Below are 23,208 nucleotides of genomic sequence, written 5' to 3'. Positions count from 1 at the left end.
TTACTTCCTTTGTTGTTGTTTGATGCTTACTGTTTCTTGCTGAGCTTTCATCAGTCTTCTTTTTGCTCTATTCCCTTACCATGCACACTTTCAATGGCAGCGACGCGGATTCAGTCACGTCGGTTTCTGACATCACCGACAAGCTCAACCTCAAAGCGCGAGGCAAGCTTCGTCAGCCTGCGCCACTGGTACATGTCGCTGCTGTTTGTTGCTGAATTTCCGACCATCCATGATCTTTTGGTTTTCCTTCATCTCGACATCTGAGCACGCATCACGTCAAAGCTTTGTATGGATGTACGAACGTGATTCACGCAATTCTCACTCAATCCTCTCTTTCCCTCCTGCTTTGCCAATCACAGCTCATCAGCAGCTTGGGCACGTCTGTTCCTGAAGCGCCACATGCCGTCTCCGTGTGCATGCCGGCGTGGCAGGACAACGTCGACTACGAGGAGGGCCGCGCTCGCGTTCACGACCAGCTCCAGAGCGGCTACCCCCGATTCTGCTTCCATCGAGCAGTCAAAGTGGTAAAACAGGGGGATGGGGTGTTTTCTCATTGCTGTTGGTTTTTGGCAATGGCCATTTGCTCTTGAGGACGTGGTGGCTGTGGCTCACTGATATCGAGGATTTGGTGCAAAATCTCGTTCCTCCGACAGCTCGCCAAATTGGGATTGGTGATGGCTGGATTGGACGGAACAACGCATGGATGCCTGTGTCTACCCGCGGAATGGATCGCCAAGCGCTGCCGGGACTTTATCCTAGCAAGAGCAAGCCTCGATGAGAGCCTGCGGGGGTCGAACGATGATGCGGTTCAAATACATTTGCTGGACTTTCAGCCCGAGGCAATCAAACTTCCAACAGTCGCGGTCGTCACGTACCCGGTATCGTTGCAAGCGATTGCCAAGAGCTACTGGCAGCATTCTGGGGAAATTGTGTCTTCGCGCCTTGCCGAGAGACTCGTCAAGGAAGCCGTTTTGCAAACCAAGCGGCAATGGCCCGCAGAGTTGCTGCAAGAGCTCCAGGCCACGGCGGGCGTTGAGCAGGATCGAGAAGAAGTTGACGAGTTTATCGAGGAACATTTTGGCCGAAATCTCATTGCGGACGGCGCGACAGCCAAGCTGCGCATCCGGCAACGGTTGGCAGCGCTTGTCGAGCATGACCCGAGGGATGTGTTTCTCTACCCCACCGGCATGAATGCCATCTTTGCTGCTTTTCAACTCCTGCATCAGCAGCATCCTACGCGGAAGAGCATCATGTTTGGGTATGACCCGCGGCGTGGATTGTTTTTGTGAGATAGGGGTTGTCGCCGCCCATTGGTGAAATCGACTGACATGGCTTGCTGACTATTTTTGACCAGCTTTCCGTATCTTGACACGCTCAAAATCCTGCAAAAGTTCGGGCCAGGCGCGTACTTCCTGGGCCAAGGTGATGAACAAGACATGCAAGAGCTCGAGCGCCTGCTTCGAACAGAACCCATCCTTGCCGTGTTTTGCGAGGTGCCGAGCAACCCATTGTGCAAAACCCCGGATCTGAAGCGCCTTGCAGCGCTTGCGCATCACCATGGCGCCGCCGTCGTGGTGGACGACACCATCGGCAATCCCTACAATGTCCGAGTCCACCCTCACGCAGATCTTGTCGCAACAAGTCTGACCAAGTTGTTTTCGGGTGCCAGCAACGTGATGGGAGGCAGGTATGTTATTTTGGGTGGGAAGCGGGATGTGAAGAAAAATACAAGGGGGGGGCCTTTGCAAGAGTTCTAACCTTGCACCTTGACGATGAAAACAGCATTGTCGTAAGCAAGCACAGCCCGCAGTATCTCGAACTGCATTCAAGGCTGCAGGCTACGTTCGAGGACACTTACTTTGACGACGATGCCATTTTTCTGGAGCGCAATTCGCGGGACTTTCAAACGCGAGCCCAGCTTGCCAACAAGAATACGGAAAAGCTCTGTGATTTTTTGCGAGAGCAACCTCTGCGTAAGTTCGGTCGAGGCAGCTTTTGCAGCTTGGCTGCCCCCAGTCTGTTCTCTCACACAACGTCGTTGGTTGGCGGAACTTTTCGGCATGACAGTTCGCGAAATCCATTTTCCCAAGTTCTCGTGCTTGGACCAGTACCTTGGTTGCAAGCTTGAACGGGGTGGATATGGCAGCCTGTTTTCGATTGTGTTTGACAACGACAAGCAGGCACAGATCTTTTTCGACGCGCTGAATGTGAACAAGGGCCCCAGCTTGGGCACCAACTTTACCCTGTGTTGCCCATATACGATTCTGGCGCACTACACGGAGCTCGATTTTGCCCAGCAATACGGAATTTCCTCGACGTTGGTTCGAGTCGCCGTCGGGCTGGAAGAGTACCAGTCTATTCGTAGTGCATTCGAGTGTGCACTTGCGGCGCTGTCGGCCAGCAAGGCCTCGGAAAGCGAGAAATAGTGTCGCGTGTGTTTTGTCTTTTCTGCGATCAAGGGGGTTGACAAGCATGCTTTGTGTGTCGATGCCAATAAATTACTTCAGTTGCCCTATCAGCTGTATTGCAATACACGTCCGCCGCCTATCGCCCAACAAAGCCTTCGCAAACGTAATAGAATTCACCCGACTCTGTTCGTGTGGCTGGGGGCTTGCAAAAGTGCACCTCTCGAAAGTGTCGACGCAGCGTTGTGGTCAAGAGCTGGTCCTCGGTGCCGTGAAAACTCTTGCACACAAACCACCCATCGATGCGCAGAAACCGCGTGGCAAAGCGAAGAGCAGCCTCGATTAGATTGACGCACTGCAAGTGCGTCACACCTGCATTTCCACTTGCCGGGGGCGCCATATCCGAGAGGACGACGTCAACCAGTCGAGTTCCCAGAATGGCTGCCAATTGATTGTGTGTGCGTGTCGCTGCAGGGTTGGTGCCCACAAGGATCAACACCGGGTGTGAGGAAATCATGGCATTTGGAAACAAACAAACCAAACAAAAAGGGGGGCGGGAACAACAAGTGAGTGAACGAGAATTCAGAATGGTTCGAGCAGAGAGTAGAGTTGCACCATACCTGTCATGTCCGCCTGAGGTAGTACAATAGCACCTGGCACACGCTCCATGGGCTCGATATCAACGGCGAGAACGAGTGGCGAGAGCGGTGGTGATGGTGGGGCGTTCGCTGCACCATTCGACGTGGCGATTGACGAGGCATTTGTTGCGTTGGGTTTCAATTGTGCTTGCTCCTCCTTGTCGATGTGGGCTTCATTTTGTTGTGCGCCGGCCATGGGTGGAGTGCCTGAACTTTGCTTGGTCTCGTTGCTGTGTCTCAGAAGGAGGTCGCGAAAGTCCTTTCCAACCCGCTCAACGGCGACCTGCGTCCACCCACCCGGCCGTGCACCACAGTCAATGACAACTAGCCCACTGCGCACTACTACTGGTTGCGCGGCGGTAGCTGTGGACGCGGTGGCCCGCTTGCTGGCTGCAGCCTGTCCTGCTGGCGTTCGCAGGAAATGGAACTTGTCATCGAGTTGCTTGAGCTTGTATGCGCTGCGACACCGGTAGCCATCTTCGAGTGCCTGATGCACATAGGGGTCGCTCTGCTGGCGCTTTGTCCAGCGCGATGATCTGCGAGAATAGAGGGCCACGAGGTCGTACCAATAAACAAACAAACAAAACGAAACAAAAACAAACAAAGGCTCAGTCGCTCAGAGCTTTTGTGTTGTCAATCCAAAAGCTGACATACGATGCTCCGAGGCGGGATCCAGATGCTGCGGCCGTCGCTGCAATCGAGCCGTGCAGCGAGAGTGTCGAAAACAATCGTACTGCGGTCGACCGAAGCATCCAAGACAGGAATAGAGTGAGTTGGGGCCGAAATAAGCATCAACGTTTGTTTGGGCCTGTCCAAGATTGGTAGGCGCGGTTACGACCAGCAGCTTGATCAGGGCAAAATGAACAACCAGGTGGATTCGTCGCTTTTCGAATTTCAATCGATTGCCAGTTTTGCTTCTTTTGTTTGTTTCCTCCAATCGGCAGTCTCGTCTTTTTGAATCTGTAGTGAGGCCGAGATCACTCTTATTCGAGAGCACGATGAGGCCGGCACTGGCAACAAGTGGGAGTCTTGACATGGCAGCAGCAAGAATAATGCATCATGTTTGGAATCGACGATACAAGTGAAAACACTCAACAATCAGATAATGCAGCGCCTCAGACATGCAGCAACAAGCAGACAACTCAGAAGAAAATGGCAGGCCGTCTGGCTTGCATCACACTCGAATGACCCGAAACGCTTCATACGCGTCCTGCCACTCGCGAACCGGAACCTCACCGCCGCATGCGGGCATGTCAGTGACAGCGCCCGAATCTCGAACAATGCTGAAGGCACTCTCGAGCCAGTAGAGATGCACATTCAAGAATTGTAGTAACAAGCGGAAATCAACCTCAGGGTAAGATTGGATGGCATAGCTGTCAGAGTTGGCGGTGCACCAGCCAACAATGTCGACCGTGGCCAGCCTATCAAAGACTTGGCGTGTGGTGAGATAGAGGATGTCAGACATGGATTCGACCCGCCATGCGTCCGTGTCATGGTGGCAGCAGCCGAAAAAGCTATCCATGTTGTTGCCAACCAGCTCGGCAATTCTAGTCAACTGGATGGGTTGAATCACAATGTCGGGTCGCGAATGTACAATGAGCGTGTTCTGCGGCATGGCCGCGCCGCCCGAAATCTTGCTGACAACGTCGAGCGCGAGGTGGTGCGTCGCCTGCAGACCATAGTAATAGGAGGCCAGCACCATGGGGTTGTTCTGGTCTGGAAAGAACGCTGGTAGCGTTGGCATACGGCCGCTGCCTTTGGCTGCATCGCTATCCTCAATCATGATGACGGCATGCTGCATGAACGGATGCTCGAGATGAGCAAGGACTTCCTCGGAGCTCTGCTTTGCGCGCTCGGCGTCAGGGCCGCGCCACCATGCCGCATCCCCATGGTCCGTGGTCGACCACGTGTGCTGAACAATGACATAGGGCCTCTCGAGCGAATCAACAAACCGCTGGAGCTCAGACGCCGTCTGCACAAACGTTCGCAAGTGGCCAGTGAGGTACAGGAAGATGGGCGGCGATTCGAGGTCGAGGGTGTGCACAGTGTTTGCGCTCGTCAGCGCAGCGTCCAGTGTGTCTGACACGGGAGAGCCAAAGGCCATGTACCGAGCGCCTTCGACTGCGCTGAACTTGGTTTCTGTGAGATTGATGAAAAACTGAAACTTGGGAGGTGGGACGACGTCTGGTTTGGGAATTTCGGGATTGAGCGTTGATTGTTCGGACGCCTCTTCTTCCGGATGAGCAATATCGGCAGTATCTGGCTCAGAAATTTGCTCGGACGTTGCATTTTCGTCGGCTGTCTCTATGATGGGGCTCGAGGGGTCCTGAGGTGGTAGCGGATCGGGTGAAGGTTTGTCGGGATTGAGCGTTGATTGTTCGGACGCCTCTTCTTCCGGATGAGCAGTATCGGCGGCATCTGACTCAGAAATTTGCTCAGGTGCTGTACTTTCGTTGGATGTCTCTATGATGGGATCCGAGGGGTCCTGAGGTGGTAGCGGATCGGGTGAAGGTTTGTCGCTCGCAATGTCGCCGTGCAAAGTGACAACGCGTGTTGCGTTTTGTGCCACCTCACGGAGGTCGTCATCCTCCTCCGCCTCATCAAAGAGAATGGGCACTGCGATGCGGGATCTTTGCGACAGCCAGAGCATCAGCATTCCCAGACCCACCAGGAGTGCGAACAGCGTGAGCAAGCCCTGGCGGCTGGAAACGGTTGTGATGAGCTTGCGTATTCGGTGTCGGACGACGCCCGCGTCGCCACGTCCGTCCTCGAGCGACTTGTGGCCTCTTTCGAAATGGATACTGCAGTGGAATCCTGTGGTTGAATGCTTGCTTTGTTTAGTTTTCAAGCAAGAAGAATTGCCAGCACCGCTCGCTCAGCAACCGTGCGTTTTGTGTTTGTTTGTTTCCCACCAAAATGTTCACACCTTTGTTTTTTGTTGTTTTTTCCCCAAATCTCCCGCTGATCTGCACGACATTGAACGATGTATATGCAAGACAAACTAGCAAGCTGGCTTACTTGGGAGGACGGCGGTAGCGCTGCCGTCCGCTGCCCAATGAGGTGGCCGAGTAGGAGGAGGTAGCTGCGCAATTTGACTGCCTGGTGACATTGCAATCTCTGCCCGCACAAAGTTGGACTGAGTGAGGAGAGAAAGTGCCAGTCATGACGAACATCCTGCTTGCTTGACTGTGTCGCAGATGACCCCACTCGATTTCTTCAGCGTCAAAATCTACTGCAGTCGGGTTCGGTCAGTGTTTGTGTTTGGGTGATTTCTCAGTCTCTTTTTCTTTGTCTTTTTTTTTTTTTTTTCTTGGCATCTTCTTTCTCTCTTTCTCTCTTTCTCTCTTTTCTTTCCAGTCACAAACGTTCGACGCTTTGGAAAATCAACAAACGCCATTTGAAGCCAAATCCGCTGTTGCAAAGACCGACTCGACTGGTGCTTGTTGTCAAATATGACGCTCACGCAGCAGAACGCGCGTCGAAGCGCCTCGGACGCCGCACTCGACGGACCGAACGCGTGGAGCGCGCGCCTCAAGAAGCACTCGCTGGCTGGTGCTGTGGCTGCTGGCCCTGCTGTGAACGCGGCGCCGTGGTCGGGCGCAGGCGGCTTTGGCGAGTGGCTCGCAGACGTCGTCCTGCGCTGCTGCTGCTCGCCAACGGACGCCATCGGACAGCCCACAGCGGGAACGAAGGAGACCAAGCCGACGAAGACAGTGAGCAAGACCGCAAAGCAGCAGCGAGCGTCTGCTTCGTCTGCCTCGGTGGCGGAACGTGTCAACGCATTGCAGCAGCTCCACAATGCAGTCCAAGTGCTCGCAGCGCTGCCGTTGAACGACGATGCCAATCATCACAGCAAGCACATTGTTGCCAAGACAGTGGAATCGTCCTTGTCAGAGTCGTCATCATTGGCGGAGCCACCTCGCTCGTCCTCCAATCTCGTCCTCGCAAGTCGCGACTCGGGCCTCGCCGCCATCGCCGGTTTTCTGTGCAAGCAGCTTCAAGTCGAGTCGGACGAGCGAGTGCTTACTTTGCTTATTGCGCTGCTTCCATGCGTAGCCGTAGCCATTGCCGACAACTCAAAGCAGCAGCAGCAGCACCAAACCGATGATGCGATGGACACCTCCTCCGAAGGAACGTCGCCCATTGCTCCATCGACAAGAGAGGCATGCTTCCGCGCGCTGCTTGATTGCGCAGCAACGCAGCATGCAGCTGATCAGCACGAATTGGCGTCAAGCCAAGCAACGTCGTCGTCGTCGTCATCACGAGAGCCAATGCACATGAAAGGAAGCACGCCGAGACCGTCTGCCGCCGTCAAGGTGGCACTGCTGAAGGCTCTGGTCGCGATTTTCCCGCCGAATTCAACCTCACCGACGGACACACAACTGGATGAAGCCTTGGAATGGGCCTTGCTCTGGATCAACTCACGTCACCACCTTGTTCGCCGACACGCATTGCTCGTCCTTGCTCACCTCCATCCCATCAGTGACGCAAAGGACGCCACCCCACAGCGTCTGTGCCACTTTTTTTTAACCGACGACGATCCACGCGTGCGCGCCTGCGCTATGCAGTGCCTCATCTTGCTTCATGGTCGAGGCGCTGCCCTTTCGTTGATGTTGTACCCTTCGGTGTGTAGCTTGCTCGTGGACGACGATGAAGGTGTTCGCGAAAATGCCGTTCGACTGATTGCAGTGCTTGGCCGAGCGTTCGTCAATGCTGCCATTCCGGCCAGTCAGTCCCTGTTGCTACACGGCGCTTCCAATGCAGGCGCCGCTTCCCACGACTCTGATTCGCAAGAGCAGCCAACAGTGCGCTTTGCGGATGACGTGTTTGCTCGCCTTGGAAACATGGTGAACGATGCCAGCATGAAGGTGCGCGCGTGTGCGTGTGCCCTGCTCGGCGAGTGTCGCAACGTGACATCCACCCTGTTGTTGCAAACCTTTGACAAGAAGCTGATGGCCCATCAGAAATCCAAGGGCAGCTTGCGCTCTGAGCTGTCCAAAACTAAGAAAACCGGGTCAAAGCGCAAAGCCGCCATTGCAGCATATGCCGCCGAGCGAGAGGCCGAGCATGAAGCCAAGCGTCAAGGCCAGCGGAGAATGCGCGCGCCTCGCGATCATAGCGGGGCTTGGAATTCCAACGCCCCTGCAGCAAACTCGGCGTCAGTGCCGCACGTTGCTGCAGCAGCAGCAGCTGCTGCTGCTGCTGCTGGCGTTCCCGCCAATTCGGTGGCAGATGGCCATCCCAAAGAAGAAGCAGGCTTGGTCGACCCGACCGACATTCGCCTCGTCGATAGCGGCGCGTGCGGCGCATTTGTCCATGCGCTCGAGGACGAGTTTTTGGAAGTGCGGTCGGCCGCTGTGATGGCGATTTGTGCCTTGGCTGTGTCTGCACAGGCCTCGCAAGTCGGCAAGTCGGATGGGACACGCGAAGATGAGAACGATGCCAACGAGGAGGAGGACGAGTCGGAGGAGGAGGAGGAGGAGGAAGATGCCGAAACGGAATTCAGCACCGCCTCCTCGACCTTCAACTCGACCAAGGGAGGTGTGCGACAGACGTCGACCATTGCGGTGCGCAATCTGTTTGCACACGCGGCGGTCGACTTTCTTGTGGACATGGTCAATGACGAAATTGACACGGTGCGTTTGGGTGCCATCTCAAGTCTGCATCGGTTGAGTGGCACAGTGGTGCTCGGAGAAACGCAACTCGAGGCTGTGCTTGGTGTTCTTCACGATGCATCGCCAGTGGTGCGCGCTGCAGTGCACAATCTGGTTGCGTGCACGCTTGTGGCTGACGCCGCCTGTGTGTTGATGGTCGTCACCAGCTTGATTGCCAATCTCAAGCGACACAGCGAGACGGATCGCCACACCATTTGGAAGTGTCTCGCGGCTGTTGGACGGTCGCACGCTGCGCTGGCGGAGCCGCTGGTGCCGGGTTTGCTTCGCATGGATCCCAGCTTTGCCACCGCCGAGCCTGTGATTGATGATCCGGCGTACGTGTCCGTGTTGGCGTTCATTTCGAATGCCGCCATGAGCCAAATCAACGGCGCGTCCTCGTCTGGCGCAGTTCTCGACATGCTGCCGCACCACACTCGGCGTCACTGCGACTTTCTTTCGGCAACCCATGGCGATGCGCTCTTCCCGCGCTTGCCCAATGACTTGACGTGCAGCATTTCTGTGGTGGACCAGGCCTTGCGTGCACCGCGAGAAGATGCCTTTTCGAAAGCAACCTCGTCGATTTGGTTTGGCGCGACCGCCAAGTCTACCCGAATTGGCAACTCTGAGCCTGTGGCTCTCGGGGCATGGCCCTTGGCCGGACCGCTCTCCTTGCTGATTCGTGTGGGCAGCAGCCAGGATCGCCGATTGCAGCAAGGCAACCTACAGATGTGTGCCACGCAGCTGGCAGCAATTGTTCGGCGGGAGTCTGCGTGGACTGGCCATGCGTGTTTGTTTCAGTCAGTCGTGGATGCGTTGTTGTCGTTGACCAAGCTGGTCGGGCCAGACTCTCCAGCTGCGCCAGTAGCGTCAGCAGCAGCAGCCGCACCAGCCGTTCGCGAGGCTGTGGACGTTTCGTGGAAGCAACCACCTTCTGTCGTGAAGAAACCTGCTGGTCGCCCGAGCGTGGACACGCGCCAACGACAGGGACGTGGATCTTTTGGCCGCTCCCTGCCGCTCGAGTCCAAGCAGGCTGATGTCTCTGTGGGTGCTGCGCTCTCCGTTCTGTCGGCTGCTGACCAGCTGAGCTTGCGCTTCCATGCGGACAACCATGTCGAGGAGCACATTTCAGTGGTGGCGTCGTTGCTGCGAGCGGCGGCGCTTGTGCACCTCTTCGTCACCACCGTGCTTGAGCGACTGTCTGCCTCCGGCTCTTCGCTCTCGATTGTCGTCTCAGACCTCCATGATGGCCCAGCCGGTACCGTCCCGCACTGGGTGATTGATGCAACGTTCGCTTTGCTCGGAGAAATCGTCGATACTCTGAACCAAGCCCCGCTGCTCCAGTCAAAGTCGGTCGCTCGTGTTGTCGTTCTGATTGAAAAGCATACAGCTCCATCGCAGTCTTCGTTCCCTCCACCGCCCGTTGGCATCCTGCTTCGTAATGTGGCCTCCGAGCTCGCATCGAAACACGCCGTTGCGGAATTGTGCACTGCCGTTTGGCAGTCCGTCGAGCAGCTGAGCAAGCACGTTCGTCACCAGCCAGCAACAGCCATCGCCAGACGCACCGCTGCTCTGCTCTCCCCCGTGGAAAACACGCACGAGAGGCCGTTCGAGTTTAATCCAGCGTTTCCGATTGAACTGCCTGTGGTTGCTGATGTCTCTCACGATGCCCTGTCCTTTGGCAGAATTGGCATTCAGGTACAGATGGTTTCTGTCTGTTGTTTCGGGGAGGACTGTGTGATACGTCTACAAGGGGGAGAGTTTGCTCAGCGGGATTCGGGTTTTGTTTGTTTGTTTGTTTGTTCGTTTTTTGACAAATTGACCCCCCAAACAGATCACCTTCCCTGACGGAAGCTGCAAGCTACATGTGCCGCTTGCGTCTGACTTTTCGCAGCAATCCGGGTCGTCCGCGGGTCGGTTGTCAACGAGCCTAGCTTTTACCCAACCGGCCTGGTCTGGTGAGATTTGTTGCGTGTTGCGAACGCTGAGGAATGGGGAATCCTGTGGTACTTGCCATCTGACTCGTCCCTGTCTGCACAGATCCTTTTGCATTGAAAATCCGCATCGTCCGACTCCATCCGAGCGATGAACAAACCCTTGCGCGACGAGGCGCCTGTGTGGACTTGTTCCGCTTTGCTTTGTCCACGCACCACGCAGTCACGACAGGAGAGGATGGGCTTTCTCTGTATGCCAGTGGCGCGAGTGTCCTATCACCGGTGACGCAGCTGACCGCGTCGAGTGCGACTCGACCGTCCTTGTAAAGCGAAAAAACCAAAGTTTGTAGAGTTGTTTCAAGTACGCCAATACCAGCGGCGCAACTCAGCGAACTTTTTTGTTGTTATGACGGTGTGAGTACTGTTAAATACAAATACACATCGGTTTGAAAAAGAAAAAAAAAAATACAAAATTGAACAGTTTTCTCCCTTGTGCAGACCAAAGGCGCATTTGCCCAACTTGCACCTCATCAAGTCGGTGTAGGAAAGCTGGTTAATCCGCTGCATTCAGGTTGCAGTGCCTTTGGCTCATGGGTTCGAATCCCATCGCCGACATGTCTCCTTTTTTTTTTGTTTGATTTTTTTTTTTTTTTTTTTTTTTTTGTGTGTTTTTTTTTTCCCCGTGTTCTCTGCTCGTTGGGACCGCAGAGCCTGCGGGTCCTGACATGGTACTCTAACTATGATGAGAAATCAACCAAACCTGCGTTCTGGGGACTTGCGGGGGTCGTTTCGAGGTTGGTCAAACAATCAAAACTGACAAGCAATCGTAAACACAAAAGTATTTGTTTTGACCGCGCGTTTGAGTCTTGAATTCTCATTGAAACAACTGCCAAGCCTTTCTCCTCGATTCTATCAACATAAACACATAGTACTACGAGCAGCAAAAAAAATTCTGGAGCGAAGGCAAAGTTCTGATGAACGGCGCACACCGACCGACGTCTCGAGTTTTGCGTGTCGGGACACGACCGTCTGGCCCGCAACTGACATTCCCAGACCTCTCAAACACAAAAAATCGCGAATAAAAACAAATATTCCATCCTACTATCATCAAGCGGACGGCGACTGAGCAGCTTTTCATGATAGATTTCGCGAGCAAACCGATACATTTGAAACGAGACAGTTTTGCACCTACAAGATTTCAAGCCGTCACTCAAACTTGTCCTGCATATATGCCTTTGCTTTCAACATTCCAGTTCAGATACGTCTTTCAGTCTTCTTGCTTGTAGTCTAATTTTATTGTACTGTGCTCCTTGCCGGATTGACGCATGCGAGTTATCCCGCCCCCCTCAACTCCTCTCACCACGCTGCAACAACTTGGCGAATGGAGCAGCATGTGGAATTGATGGAGGCAATTGCAAACAATTAAAATGTTAACCAAAACAACACCACAAGAAAATGTTCACACGAGAGCATTCGGGTCACGCAAAGAGGCGCGCTTCTCTTCTGGCTTGGATTCATCCTTGGCAGCAGCATCACCCTCCTTCTTGGAGACGAACGACGAGAGGAGATAGAAGACGGCGTCAACATCCAGCATGACACCGCCGACAATGCACCAGGTGGTTTCAATGAAGCACACGATGGACATCCTGCCAATCCATGCTCGCGGAAAGTCAGTCAAACACATTGTCCAAAGGCTCTGTGATTCCAACAGTGGCAGACGTTTCACGCCAAACTCGCTTACAAGGCATAGAGAATAAACTTGATCCAGCCACGAAGGTTGACAAGGAAAAAGTACGTCTTGTAAATGCAGCTTTCGGCATTGCAGCATGCACACTTTTGGAGCACCCACGAGCCTTCAATGATGGTCATCACAATGCCGGCGCAACTGTCAAAAGTGTGGCAGGATTCAGGAATGTGAGCGGTTTGCCTCAGTGAACAAAAAGGTAAGAAAAACAAACACCCCGATGTAGACAGACAGAGCGACACACACATGCACACAGACGCACGCGGAAGAATCCTTTTGCCGCCACCCACGATGATGCAGGTGGCTCGATTCTCGTGCGGTCAAGGAGGAAGTGAATTATTCGACACAGACTGTTGGAACTGCGAGTATGCGAACAAATCTCCACAACCAACCGACGTAGCCGCGCACTTTTCGGTCGTTGTCCCGGTGCTCTTCACCCCACCCCAAAAATTCAAAAATCCACATGCACGAGTTCACTCGCACCACACATGTCGTGCAGTAATATGCGGGCACGTTTGCTGATGCGACTTCGACGTCATGAAATCATTTCAAAACTCAAAATCGAACCAAAAAAAAAAAAAAGAAAAAAAAAGCCGCAGATTCGGTCCTTCAAAAGCGACACCCGAATGCAAAAGCTGTGTTCCGGCGTGAGTCATCATGGACCTGGGAGACGGCACATTCACGCTCAGACAATGTGGTCAGTGGAGCAGCGGGGCCGCTCTTTACCACGAGACGAGAACGAGAGCCCTGTTTTATTTTCATTTTTTTATTTTATTTTTTTTTTGGTTTTGAAGGCACTGCGGTATCGACTTACATTGTGTAGGCGCCAACGCCGAGGTGATCGCCGACCTCAGCAATGCCAGTGCCCCAGAGCGCTGTCGTCGATTGCAGAGTGTCAGAGCGAGACAGAAGAACAGTGAGTACAAAGAACCAAAATCCTCAAAAAAAAAAAAAAAAAAAAAAAAAAAGCGCCAAAGATCAAAATGGCTGGCTCTGCATTGAACAAGGGCTGTCAAAGGCAAAGGGACGCTGTGGGACACCCCACCCCCGCCTTCAGCTGTTGCATCGACAAGACAAAATGCCACGAGAAGCAAAAAAGCAGTGGAGTTGCTGCACTGACCAACGACGGTGAGGAGACCAAAGATCCGGGCGCAGATGCCAATGTGCCGCCAGAAAAAGTTGGAGTCTTGGGACGGCATCTCTCGTTTGCACGGAATGAAAATGAAGAATGGCCAAAGATGAAGTGCATTTGAATGTGGATGAAGAAGCAAAAAAGTCAGTGGAGCGAAACAGCAACAAATGGGACCAAGTGTACGAGTCGGGAGGGACGAGTCTAAACAATCTCAGTCCTTCTTAACGATGGCAGACGACGCACGGCTGAAGGCAAAGACTCCTGCCCTTCCTTTTGCAATTGTGCACTCAAATATACGCAACAGTTGTTCATAGCAATTGCTCATGCGCTTGTTGGCCTTTTGCTGCGTGTAGGGCAACGAGTGCTTCAACAAGAGCGACTTTGCAGGCGCGCTCGAGTGGTACGATCGCGGACTGGGACTGGCACCAACCACGGCCGTGCTGCACGCCAACCGCGCAATGGTCCTTCTGAAACTGGAGCGGTAACAAAAAGGGCCCCCCGCAATGCAAGAGAAACAGGAGACTGTTCAATCGTCACTGAGCTGCGTTTCGCAACATGTGTGTGCTGCTGCTGTGCTGCTCTTTGACAGATTCAAGGACGCCGAGGCGGCTTGCACCAGCTGTCTGGGCTGCGACCCTGCGTACATCAAGGCATTTTCGCGTCGTGCCACGGCGCGCCAGGCGCTCGGCTTGTCGGAACTGGCCAAGCAAGGTGGGCGTTTGCTCCTCGCGAAACACTCGCTTCGAATGTGCACCAGAACTCCTAACAGCCTGCACCGTTTCACACAGATCTGGAACAAGTGCTCAAGCTCGAACCCACAAACAAGTCTGCAAAGGAGGAGCTGCGAAAGCTCACCACCGGCGCAGCGAAATCGGCCTCGTCCGTCAAGTCACAGGAAAAGAAGGTCAGCACATCGACTCCCGCGCCAGCCAGCGCACCGACCGCCTCAGCTTCATCATCATCATCATCATCATCGTCATCATCAAAGGCTACACCTTCGGCAACAACCGCCACATCTACAGTGGCTGCTCCCTCATCGACAAAACCTGTGGGCATCTCGCTCGAAAAGGCGTCCCCTGTCGCCAAAGATGCCTACGCCGGGATTTCGGCTGCAGACAAGGCAAAGCTCGCGCCTCCACCTTCAATCGATGTTTTGGTTCACAAGGTCAGGCGGTATCCAGCGTGGCCAAAAGAGCGACTGTTATTTTGCAGCTGAACCTCGTTTTTTTGTTTGTTTGTGACCTTGTCTGCGTCTGTTAGGCACTGACCATCCTGAACACGTCCACAACACCCACACCGCTATCTGTTCCAACAAACTCGTACGAGTTTGAGCGGCAGTGGAAGGAGCTGAATCTCAAGGACGATGCTGCAGTCGGCACGTTCCTGAAGGTGAGCATTTGTGCAACTCATGATAGCTCTTGTTGACATGGACTCGTTGCAGCTGCGAGGCTCACAGGGTTGCATTGATTCTTCTGGCACAGCAAATCCCCATTCCGTCGTACTCGACCATTCTCGCAAACGTACTCACTGGCGACATCCTCCCGTTTGTCTTCCGCATGTTCCGCGAGCATTTCGTGTTAGTTTCTTCTCGTCCCAGCGAGCGGATTAACTGGGCTGTTCTTTCATTCACCCAGCACTCTCAACTCGATTGCCTCGTTTGTAGAACGGACGCCCGACAACTGTGTCAAGCAGTCGTAGCTCTTGCTTTCGTCAAACGATTTGACGTGGCATTCATGTTTCTGGAAGACGCTGACCGATCTGGTAAGTCGAACGTCAACGTCGAACGTCGAACGTCGAACGTCGAACGTCGAACGTTTGTCACCCACATCGAGCTCTCACCAACTTCTGGCGTTTGATCATTGCTTGGTGATTGTCTGGCTCTGGGGTGCAGTCATCCACAACCTTCTCCAAGTCCTCGTCGAGAAACACGCTGACCAGATTGCACAGTTGCCTGCCGGCCAATGGAAGCAGGCTTGCGCTCGTTACGAATTCAAGCTGCTGTAGTGGATACAGATTCCTTTTTTTCTTTTCGTTCAATAATGACAACTATCAACGCACACAAAAATTTCAACTTTTACAAGACGCTCGGCCTTTCGACATTGGCCTTTTCAAACAATCCCCGCTCATCAACCACAGGAAATTAAAACAAAACACACACAAAAAGCAACACGACGGCTGCGGAATTTCGCCCGCAATGACTACTGTAATACACAAAAACCCATGTCTCACCAGCGGGAGACGGTGCCTGCCTTTTCTCACATCCGAAGCACGGCGGGACTGGCGAGAGGGGAAAAGAGGTTTTCGTCCTGAACCGCTGGTCCGCCGGGGCTTGGGACGTTGACAGAGTGGAAGCGTTTCAGCAGCGTGGCTTCGAAACCATCCGCCGGCTTCTTCTTTCGGCTGATCTGTGGCGTGCCACCAGGTGACCGATGCAGCGTTGTTCGACGCAAGCCCTTGGCAGAAGCCTGCCCGATTTGCTCCATAAGGTTGGAGCGCGACGAGTTCCCGAGCGGGGTGCGTGTTGGCGTTGTTGTAACGTGATACTGATTGTGAGGACGGTTGCTTGACGATGCAAAGTTGACAACAGCGCGAGTGGCGGGCAAGGCGTGGCGGCGCGGAGGGGTCACCATCGGCGGCGGCGGCGGGGGTGGCGCTGGAATCGGGGTTTCTACGACTTGCACTTCAGGCTCGGCAGGTTTCTCAACCTGCGGCTCAACCCTCTTTGCCATGCTGATGATAGGCTGCAAAAACTCGAGGCACTTGACTTGAGTGTCAATCTTGTTGGCCTTGATTGGCACTTGAAGCCTGGGGTAGAGGACTTTCAGAACCTGACGAATCTCTGGGTGTTGCTGCAAGTCCACGTCTTCCAAAGCCATTCGCACGACGACGCTCAATGTCGCCAAGCATCCTTCCGTGTTTTGTCGGGATTTCTGTTTTCACAGTATGCTTTGTTAGGGGCGGGCGCACTTGGCAGCCCAGCGCGAAAACGAGGTTGGGGCTCACTCACCTCAACTGCTGCTTGGTCCAAGCGTGCGCGTTCTTCTTGCACAGCAATAAACTCGTTGGTCACGGCGGGATCCAGCATGGCATTGGGATCTAATAAACAAAAGTCACTCAGGTTTGCTAACGAGAAAAACAAACCCCCAAACAAACAAACTGTGCCTCATTGCAATGGTGTGGCTGCAACGCAAAACCAAATCTTACCACTCGAGAGCTGTTTCATCAGGATTGTTTGGAGCTCTTCCAGGCGCTGGTTCAGAATGGCACGCTTGGTCTCGGAGCTGGCGTTGCTCCAGGAATAGATGCTGGCATCGGATGGCGCTGGCCGCGTTGATTGTTGCGAGGGCATCGTGTTGCGGTGGGATGGTGTTGGTGATGAGTCACTGATGTCGTTGTTTGCACTGGCTTGTGGTAATATGCAGGGGTGGTGTGAGCGACTGCGTGGAGATGCAACTGCTGGAGCGAGCGGCGTTGCCAAGTCAAATCCGAAAGTTGAAACGGTTTCGCCAAATTCAATTTTTTTTGAAACGGCGTTGGCTGGAAACAAGGCCTTGTCACTGAGACGCAGAGTTCGCAATGACGCGGGGTTGCTCGGTTCAAGACAAGCGACGCTGGGCGTAGGGTTGGGAGTCAAAGGACGCGGGAGGGCGGCGCAAGTGCTCGGGCTGGATGGGCGCGACGGAAGGCGGCGGATTGGCAACGGCGTCAGCGAGCTGTTGGTCTGGCCGACTGGTTCGTCCTGAGCTGGAGTGACGACGACGGCAGCAGAGGCAATGTCAATGGCAGAGATGAGTGCGGAACTGACGATCCAGCGAACGAGAGCTGGAATCAGGCGCGGAGGGTGTGAGGCGGTAATGGGCTCCGTTTGCGAGCGAAACCAAAGCGAAACACCAAAAAACAAAAAAAAAAAAAAAAAAAAGGGGAAGTGAATCGTGATTTTCTCGTTTTTTGGAACAAGCCAAAAGCCACGATAAACTCAAACATCTCCATCGTGAAGCAGACGATGGAGCTGCAGGCGGGCAGCGGAGGCACAGCCACAGATGCTAGGAAAGCAAGGAGGCATTGTGGAGGAAGTTTTGTTTGCTCACTCCAAGTTCTGAGCTCAGAAACGAGTCGCTACTGTAGTTTCGTCACAGTAATCGTATCTATACAGCACAATCATAACAAAGTCATCTCGCACTGCAAGCACCGACAAATCCGCTTGAAACTGAAAGTCCTACTCATCAAAGCAATCAAGAAACACAAAAACAAACAAATCCACAAACTAATACCGCCGAGGTGGTGCACGAGCGCGGCGAAGGAGCGCCCAAAGAAGAGCACCGAGCACAATGACACCAATACCAACAAAGAGAATCAAATACAGCTCAGTGCCCTGAACCGTTTCGGGGAGAGCGAAAATGAGCACGCCGCAGATGGCAGAGTAGACACCCGTAGCAAAAGTCATGATGCGCCAAATGTTGATAAACGGAATCGAACAAGGGGTACGCATCCGCATGGACGACGGGGCGAACGTTAGCCAAAATCCGGTGAGACACAGCATGACCAGCGCCGAGATTCCGCTGGCCAAGCAGCGTGTGAGCCCGCCTTGCGGAAGGAAGCTCGCGGCAACAATCATGATGCATTTCAACACACTCACGCTCATGAGGTACAGCTTGCTGTAGCGAACGTCCTTGCCATCGACGGCGGGCTCCATGAACATTGGCGAAATCATAATGGACAGGGGCACGTAGAACGAGTATGCAATCAGAGCAATGACTGCAAGCACGCTATGCGAGTCGTCCCAGCACACAGCGGTCGGGAAGGAGGTCAAGTACAGATGTACGGGTGGCGAGGCGGGAACAATCGCAGCAATCTCGTCCAGCGGCGCAGAGCAGGCGACCACGGCGAGCAATTTTTCCGTTACAAACAAAAACAGGCCGTCAGACAAAATTGCCGTGATGGAGGCGATTGCGGGAGAGACGTGCCGCGGGGTCCCGTGTCCGTACGCGATGGCGCCAACGAAAGAGTAAAACATGTAGTCACGCGCCGATTGCTTGACGTCGCGATTGACAAATGGCTCCTTGTTGTTTCCGTGAATATCAAAGAAGCGGCGCAGCACACCGTAGTGGAAGAGCTCGAGGGTGAACTGGTAGCAAAACACGAGCACAAGCGCAGCCACGACACCAATGGCCGCCCACACGGCAATTGTATGGGTGTCCACAGAGGCGACAGTGAGGTAGACGGATCGCTGGACTTTGGAGATTTCATCAAAGGCGGAGGAGTCTACAAGATTCAGGGTAACGTTGGCCAGATTGGTAGCCTCGAGCAGCACTTGGCTGGAGAGAAACGGGAAGAAGGAGATTTGGGCAAACTCGATGGCAAGCGTCAAGAGCACCATCCAGTTTGACAGCGAGGTGAGCTTGAATTGGCTCGTGGTGATGACTTGATTGGCGACCCTGCCGTCACCGCCAAGATTGTTGCCCAAACCCAAAACCTCCATATTTCGCGCAGAAAGCGAAGCTCCAGCTCGGACGGTTCCCATCAGTTGGAGAGCAATAATCACCAGGCAGTACAAGCCAATGGCCAGGTTGATGTACAGGACTGCGTCGTTTGGAGCGGTCCTGTCGATCGCGGCGGGAACAATAGCGTAGACAACAAGCGCTGGATAGCCGGCCAGCACAATGGCAACGGGGATGCTGCGAGCGAGGAGGTTGAGCAAGCGGACGGATCGGACAATGATTGTTTCGCGTTCAATCACCTCTTGACGTTGATTGAACTGCTTGGTGTCCGTTTCAATGTGTGTGGTTCGGATGACGAGAATAACAAAGAAGGCCGGGAGGATGATGACCAACAGGAAGGCGAGAAAGATGGCAAAGAAGAGCAGCAGCATGAGCGGTTGCCCCACAAAATTGAATACTTTGGTAGCAGTCGAAGGGCCGCGTGTGTACGCGTGGTACTGCGCAACAGCAGATGGGTTGCTGGCTTGAGATCCATTGGCCACGAGCGTCGAGCTCGAGCCAAAGTCCCGGGAGAAGCTGTTGGTTGAACTGGACGAGTTTTGCTTGGAGAGTTGTGGTGCCAGTAAATCATTCCCAGCGCCGCTGCTGCTGCTTGCCTCGGAATTGCCACGGTCAAGTGTATCGCGGTCCTCGCTCGGAGTGATGGCAATAGTCGGCACGTTTTCCTTCGTGGCCCGCTGCTGCATTTCAATGTCGCTTGCGGCTTGAGATTGCACCAGAGTCTTCTCCCCCGAGCAGAAGGCTGCCTCATCGTGTATTTGATCCAGCAGCTTAGCGACGGTGGCATGTGAGTCGCATGGCACCGTTGCAGCCATCGCGTAGCTCAGACCAAAGAACATGGTCTCGAGATCGGCGTACACGTTGTCGATCTTGGTGACCTTCTTGACCTCTTTCTTGACCTCGCGACGTCTAAATTGCTGCGCATCCACACTGGCAAGAGCGTCAAGAGACTCCAGCATAAGCCCCTCGTCCAATACGCTGCGTAAGGTCAAATCGTGCAATCTTCGGCGCTCCAACTCGCGCTCCCTCTCTTGATCCACTTCATCCACGACTCGTGCTGGTGCTGGTGCTGGTGCTGGTTCATCATCAAACAAGCCGTCCGCGCCGTATACTTCTTCTTCAAAGTCTTCCGCGGGAGCGGCAGTCTTTTGCTTCTGTGGTTCATCGTAAGGTCGTGCAGCAGCAGCAGCACCAGCAGCAGGAGCAGGCCGAGCAGGAGCAGCGGCAGGCCGAGCAGGCTCATCTCGTCTCATGTCGCCATCCCTCGTCTGGTCCTCTCGGTCCGGAATCTGAGCGCGCCCGGCTGCCGCCGGTGGTGGAGGAGGAGGAGGAGCAGGGCCAGCAGGAGCAGGAGGAGGAGGTCCAGCGTACGGAGCTATGGGTTTAACGGGCGCAGCAATTTCTGGCAAAATAATCGGCATGTCGATTTCCGCTGCCGCTCCGCGTGAATCAGCGATGTCCGCAAACAGGCCACGATTAAGCGCAGAGCCGGTGGGAGGTGGGCTTGCATCTTTTGCTTGTTTTCGACGCCTCTCTTTCTCGCTTTTCTTCGGTGAAACAGTGTCTTCCTCAGCTTCAAAGGAGGCAGACGACGAAGAATGTGGCATGGGTGACATTTGGCTTGCCAGTCGCGGCGGCAGTCGGGCACCGCGCGGGGTGCCGGGAGTTATCTTTGCTGCAGATTCCGACTTTTTCAAAAATCCAAACGACGACTTTCGCGCTGGCCTTGCGCGCGGAGTCTCGCTGTCGGGAATGTCGTGAAGCACCACGCGTTTCCGGTACGAGTCCTCGATGGTCGGGTCGTACGACTCCACAAAGACTCCCTGCATGTACATGACGCAGATGGCGGATTTACCCACACCTAAATCAAGGAATAGTATTCAGATTGTTGTTGACGATGAAGATGCAGAAGATGATGAGTGGGTGGGTGGGGGAGAGAAAAAGAAACAAAAGTTTGAGAGTGAGTCAGTCAAAAAATGAGAATGGCGAGGGATCTCCTCCCAAAACAAACAATGCAGCCTGCTTGTCACGTACCACCACTGCCCAAAAGAACCACCGTGTAGACGCTTGAACGGCCCATCTCTCGGAAGAGGGTCAGGAATAGATCGGAAACGAACTGGTTTTGCTTGGCAGAAACTTCAATGAACGGCATGTTCCACGACTCTGCGTAAGCGCGACCCTCCTCGAACGAGACCACGCGTTCGCTGGCAAGATCCAACTTGTTGCCGACGAGAATCTAGCCCCACCCAGACGACCAAGAAAAACAGCACAGCTTGAGGAATTTTACAAAACCAAGCAGCACTGCATAAGGAAGAAGCTTTTTGGTCCATACCATCGGAACAGCCTCGGCATCCTTCATCCGGAAGATGGTGACGCAAAGCTCCTCGATCGCTCGGAACGACGCGCGGTCGGTGATGCTGTACACGAGCACAAATCCTTTGCCATTTCGGACGTACTGACGTTGCACCCGAAATACAACCAAAAGGTTCAAAACAATCACGAAAATTCCATTTGGAAGGGTGAGATTTGACGGGGGCGCTGTCAAAAAGCAGGGGCTGGATTGTGCAAGCAGTCCACAAAGCAGCAGCCACTCGAGTGCGGCAGTGGAGATGGATTACGATGGTATTTGTGTGAGAGTGAGTGTGAGCGAGTGGGGTGACCTCTTGCAGGTGTGCATTGGGAGGGAGGTTTTTGGATTTTACAGACCCCCGAAAAACCACAACAGCGCAGCTCAGCGTGTCGATGCAACAAGCGAACGGCATCGTGCGAGACCGCCTGCTGTCACCAGCGAAGATTCGGCCCCTCTCTTTTCTCTCTTTCTTGCTCTCTGTGTGCGTGGAGAGCGGGGCTGCGTGCGTGTGGAGCCGTGAAGATCTACGCAAGCTTAACGTTGCTGAAGATCCATGTTCCTCAGGCCGGGAAGCGAAGCAAGAGGTCTCCACACGCACACACACATCCACACATACACACATACACACACATACATTGGTGTCGCGCATGGGCAGGTATCGCCCGTTCGCTGCTGACGTATGAATCGCTTTGAATTTCAATGCATGGAACATTGTTCCTCGTTCCTTTAGCGCAAGGCTTTTGTGCTGTGTGCGTGCGTGTGTGATGTGGGTGCTTCGATATTCGCCTTCTCTCTGATACCGAGCAAGCGAGCGAGCGAGCGACCGCAGCGGACCAGAAGGCGGGAACCACAGCAAAGCGAAATAGCACAGTTGCCAATGGATCTTGCTGCGAAATCCCGCCCCATTCAGCCATTCACTCACTCACGACGAGAGCGTGCTTGTGCAGAACGTGTGCGCACACACAAAAACTGGAACAGGCTGGGCTATAGTGACTGGGAGGCCCAGCAAGAGTGGAAGGAGCGCGCGGGGGGGGGGAATGTGGGGGTGGACGAATGGTGATGTCGTTTCGCATCGTTACCAAGTCCATCATGGAGGTGAACTGCTCTGTGCCCGCAGTGTCGATGATCTCGACAAGCGCCTGGTGCTGAGCAACAAGCAATCAATCACAAAGCAATCAATCACAAAGCACCAGACGCACGGCACAAAAGTGAGTTGAAATGAGCAACTACTGTACACACGGCGAAACGGGGAAACAAGCCTCAAACCTCAGTCATGATGAGAAACGGAACAAACAAGACTGAGTTGCAAAGGAGAATGCTTCATTGAAAGCACTCAGAAAACCCAAACGTCCGACTCTGTCTGGGAAACAAAACAAGTCTGAAATGCAGGTATTGGCCGGGCTCGAGCTGTTGTATGCACGACACCGAGAAGGCGAACATGCCGAAAAATACAACAACAAAACCAGAAAAAAAAAAAATAAAGTACCGATTCGCTTTCTGGTTGCTAAGCCTTCTGACTGCATGACTGTACTGCATGGCGATGGAGGAAACACATTCAAAGACGCGAGGACAACAACACAGGCACACTCAGCAACACACGGAAATAGTGACGTTGAAGAGCGCTGGAAAAATGGTTTACTCAAAAAGGGCGAAACCCATCTTTCAGCTTTAGTATGCAGGCACGCCCATCGCAAGATCTGGCGTGGAGGCGTGCCGGTTGGTTTAGTTCGCAATTGACCTCCCGGATCCAAGTAAACAGCCAGCCGACAATTTGGCATCATACAATGCTGGTGCTGGTGCTCGAAACAAGCGCCCACCCCCTCCTTCCTTCCTTTCTCCTCCTCCTCTCATTCCCC

At 53.9% G+C, this 23,208-nt stretch overlaps 8 protein-coding genes and 1 non-coding gene across 9 annotated transcripts; 4 read left to right on the top strand and 5 right to left on the bottom strand.

Moving 5' to 3' along the window:
- Window positions 1–77: 77 nt before the first annotated feature.
- Window positions 78–2,515, top strand: CAOG_03984 (cystathionine gamma-synthase). Its single transcript, XM_004347759.2, has 6 exons — window positions 78–188; window positions 360–524; window positions 654–1,258; window positions 1,355–1,687; window positions 1,783–1,973; window positions 2,068–2,515. Exons 1-6 carry the CDS (start codon window positions 81–83, stop codon window positions 2,424–2,426), a joined length of 1,761 nt encoding a protein of 586 aa, XP_004347809.1. The 5' UTR covers window positions 78–80; the 3' UTR covers window positions 2,427–2,515.
- On the bottom strand, window positions 2,407–3,795 carry CAOG_03983 (ribosomal RNA large subunit methyltransferase J; the record flags this gene model as incomplete). Its single annotated transcript, XM_004347758.2, has 3 exons — window positions 2,407–2,873; window positions 3,026–3,579; window positions 3,698–3,795. 3 exons carry the CDS (start codon window positions 3,793–3,795, stop codon window positions 2,545–2,547), a joined length of 981 nt encoding a protein of 326 aa, XP_004347808.2. The 3' UTR covers window positions 2,407–2,544.
- Window positions 3,796–4,015: 220 nt separating this feature from the next.
- On the bottom strand, window positions 4,016–6,152 carry CAOG_03982 (hypothetical protein; the record flags this gene model as incomplete). Its single annotated transcript, XM_004347757.2, has 2 exons — window positions 4,016–5,827; window positions 6,062–6,152. The coding sequence occupies 2 exons, from the start codon at window positions 6,150–6,152 to the stop codon at window positions 4,218–4,220; spliced, it is 1,701 nt and encodes a 566-aa protein (XP_004347807.2). The 3' UTR covers window positions 4,016–4,217.
- A 187-nt stretch (window positions 6,153–6,339) lies between these two features.
- Window positions 6,340–11,086, top strand: CAOG_03981 (integrator complex subunit 4). The gene is made up of 3 exons (XM_004347756.2): window positions 6,340–10,392; window positions 10,529–10,652; window positions 10,735–11,086. The coding sequence occupies exons 1-3, from the start codon at window positions 6,496–6,498 to the stop codon at window positions 10,953–10,955; spliced, it is 4,242 nt and encodes a 1,413-aa protein (XP_004347806.2). The 5' UTR covers window positions 6,340–6,495; the 3' UTR covers window positions 10,956–11,086.
- Window positions 11,087–11,162: 76 nt separating this feature from the next.
- CAOG_09581 lies at window positions 11,163–11,243 on the top strand. The gene has a single exon. It is a non-coding gene; the product is annotated as a tRNA-Leu (tRNA).
- Window positions 11,244–12,008: 765 nt separating this feature from the next.
- On the bottom strand, window positions 12,009–13,632 carry CAOG_03980 (hypothetical protein). Its single transcript, XM_004347755.2, has 4 exons — window positions 13,493–13,632; window positions 13,187–13,247; window positions 12,370–12,513; window positions 12,009–12,274 (listed from the first exon to the last, which is right to left on the bottom strand). The coding sequence occupies exons 1-4, from the start codon at window positions 13,569–13,571 to the stop codon at window positions 12,088–12,090; spliced, it is 471 nt and encodes a 156-aa protein (XP_004347805.1). The 5' UTR covers window positions 13,572–13,632; the 3' UTR covers window positions 12,009–12,087.
- Window positions 13,633–13,729: 97 nt separating this feature from the next.
- On the top strand, window positions 13,730–15,567 carry CAOG_03979 (hypothetical protein; the record flags this gene model as incomplete). Its single annotated transcript, XM_004347754.2, has 8 exons — window positions 13,730–13,755; window positions 13,858–13,985; window positions 14,094–14,215; window positions 14,293–14,669; window positions 14,765–14,893; window positions 14,986–15,080; window positions 15,168–15,265; window positions 15,396–15,567. Coding segments are annotated over 8 exons (1,088 nt in total), but the record flags the coding sequence as incomplete, so codon positions are not given.
- Window positions 15,568–15,693: 126 nt separating this feature from the next.
- Window positions 15,694–17,423, bottom strand: CAOG_03978 (hypothetical protein). The gene is made up of 3 exons (XM_004347753.2): window positions 16,709–17,423; window positions 16,512–16,600; window positions 15,694–16,434 (listed from the first exon to the last, which is right to left on the bottom strand). The coding sequence occupies exons 1-3, from the start codon at window positions 16,851–16,853 to the stop codon at window positions 15,760–15,762; spliced, it is 909 nt and encodes a 302-aa protein (XP_004347803.2). The 5' UTR covers window positions 16,854–17,423; the 3' UTR covers window positions 15,694–15,759.
- An 85-nt stretch (window positions 17,424–17,508) lies between these two features.
- On the bottom strand, window positions 17,509–22,640 carry CAOG_08748 (hypothetical protein). The gene is made up of 5 exons (XM_011272076.1): window positions 22,619–22,640; window positions 22,432–22,497; window positions 21,335–21,457; window positions 21,037–21,238; window positions 17,509–20,863 (listed from the first exon to the last, which is right to left on the bottom strand). The coding sequence occupies exons 1-5, from the start codon at window positions 22,625–22,627 to the stop codon at window positions 17,769–17,771; spliced, it is 3,495 nt and encodes a 1,164-aa protein (XP_011270378.1). The 5' UTR covers window positions 22,628–22,640; the 3' UTR covers window positions 17,509–17,768.
- Between the last annotated feature and the right edge of the window lie 568 nt (window positions 22,641–23,208).

The sequence above is a fragment of the Capsaspora owczarzaki genome (genome assembly GCF_000151315.2).
Source record: "Capsaspora owczarzaki ATCC 30864 unplaced genomic scaffold supercont2.6, whole genome shotgun sequence".
NCBI classification, from domain to species: domain Eukaryota; class Filasterea; order Ministeriida; family Capsasporidae; genus Capsaspora; species Capsaspora owczarzaki.
This window is presented reverse-complemented; position numbering and strand designations above follow the sequence as displayed.

What these genes read in the sequence shown, in the direction of transcription:
- CAOG_03984 (XM_004347759.2), top strand. Translation starts at nt 81, where the DNA reads ATGCACACTTTCAATGGCAGCGACGCGGATTCAGTCACGTCGGTTTCT. An exon ending in CGGAAGAGCATCATGTTTGG is followed by an intron (nt 1,259 to 1,354) that starts GTATGACCCGCG and finishes ATTTTTGACCAG; the next exon opens with CTTTCCGTATCTTGACACGC. An exon ending in TTTGCGAGAGCAACCTCTGC is followed by an intron (nt 1,974 to 2,067) that starts GTAAGTTCGGTC and finishes TCGGCATGACAG; the next exon opens with TTCGCGAAATCCATTTTCCC.
- CAOG_03978 (XM_004347753.2), bottom strand. Translation starts at nt 16,853, where the DNA reads ATGCCCTCGCAACAATCAACGCGGCCAGCGCCATCCGATGCCAGCATC. An exon ending in GATGAAACAGCTCTCGAGTG is followed by an intron (nt 16,601 to 16,708) that starts GTAAGATTTGGT and finishes TTTGTTTATTAG; the next exon opens with ATCCCAATGCCATGCTGGAT. An exon ending in TGGACCAAGCAGCAGTTGAG is followed by an intron (nt 16,435 to 16,511) that starts GTGAGTGAGCCC and finishes CTGTGAAAACAG; the next exon opens with AAATCCCGACAAAACACGGA.
- CAOG_03981 (XM_004347756.2), top strand. Translation starts at nt 6,496, where the DNA reads ATGACGCTCACGCAGCAGAACGCGCGTCGAAGCGCCTCGGACGCCGCA. An exon ending in TTGGCAGAATTGGCATTCAG is followed by an intron (nt 10,393 to 10,528) that starts GTACAGATGGTT and finishes CCCCCCAAACAG; the next exon opens with ATCACCTTCCCTGACGGAAG. An exon ending in TACCCAACCGGCCTGGTCTG is followed by an intron (nt 10,653 to 10,734) that starts GTGAGATTTGTT and finishes CTGTCTGCACAG; the next exon opens with ATCCTTTTGCATTGAAAATC.
- CAOG_03980 (XM_004347755.2), bottom strand. Translation starts at nt 13,571, where the DNA reads ATGCCGTCCCAAGACTCCAACTTTTTCTGGCGGCACATTGGCATCTGC. An exon ending in TGGTCTCCTCACCGTCGTTG is followed by an intron (nt 13,248 to 13,492) that starts GTCAGTGCAGCA and finishes AATCGACGACAG; the next exon opens with CGCTCTGGGGCACTGGCATT. An exon ending in GGCGTTGGCGCCTACACAAT is followed by an intron (nt 12,514 to 13,186) that starts GTAAGTCGATAC and finishes CACTTTTGACAG; the next exon opens with TTGCGCCGGCATTGTGATGA.
- CAOG_08748 (XM_011272076.1), bottom strand. An exon ending in TCACCTCCATGATGGACTTG is followed by an intron (nt 21,458 to 22,431) that starts GTAACGATGCGA and finishes GTGCAACGTCAG; the next exon opens with TACGTCCGAAATGGCAAAGG. An exon ending in ATGCCGAGGCTGTTCCGATG is followed by an intron (nt 21,239 to 21,334) that starts GTATGGACCAAA and finishes GGGTGGGGCTAG; the next exon opens with ATTCTCGTCGGCAACAAGTT.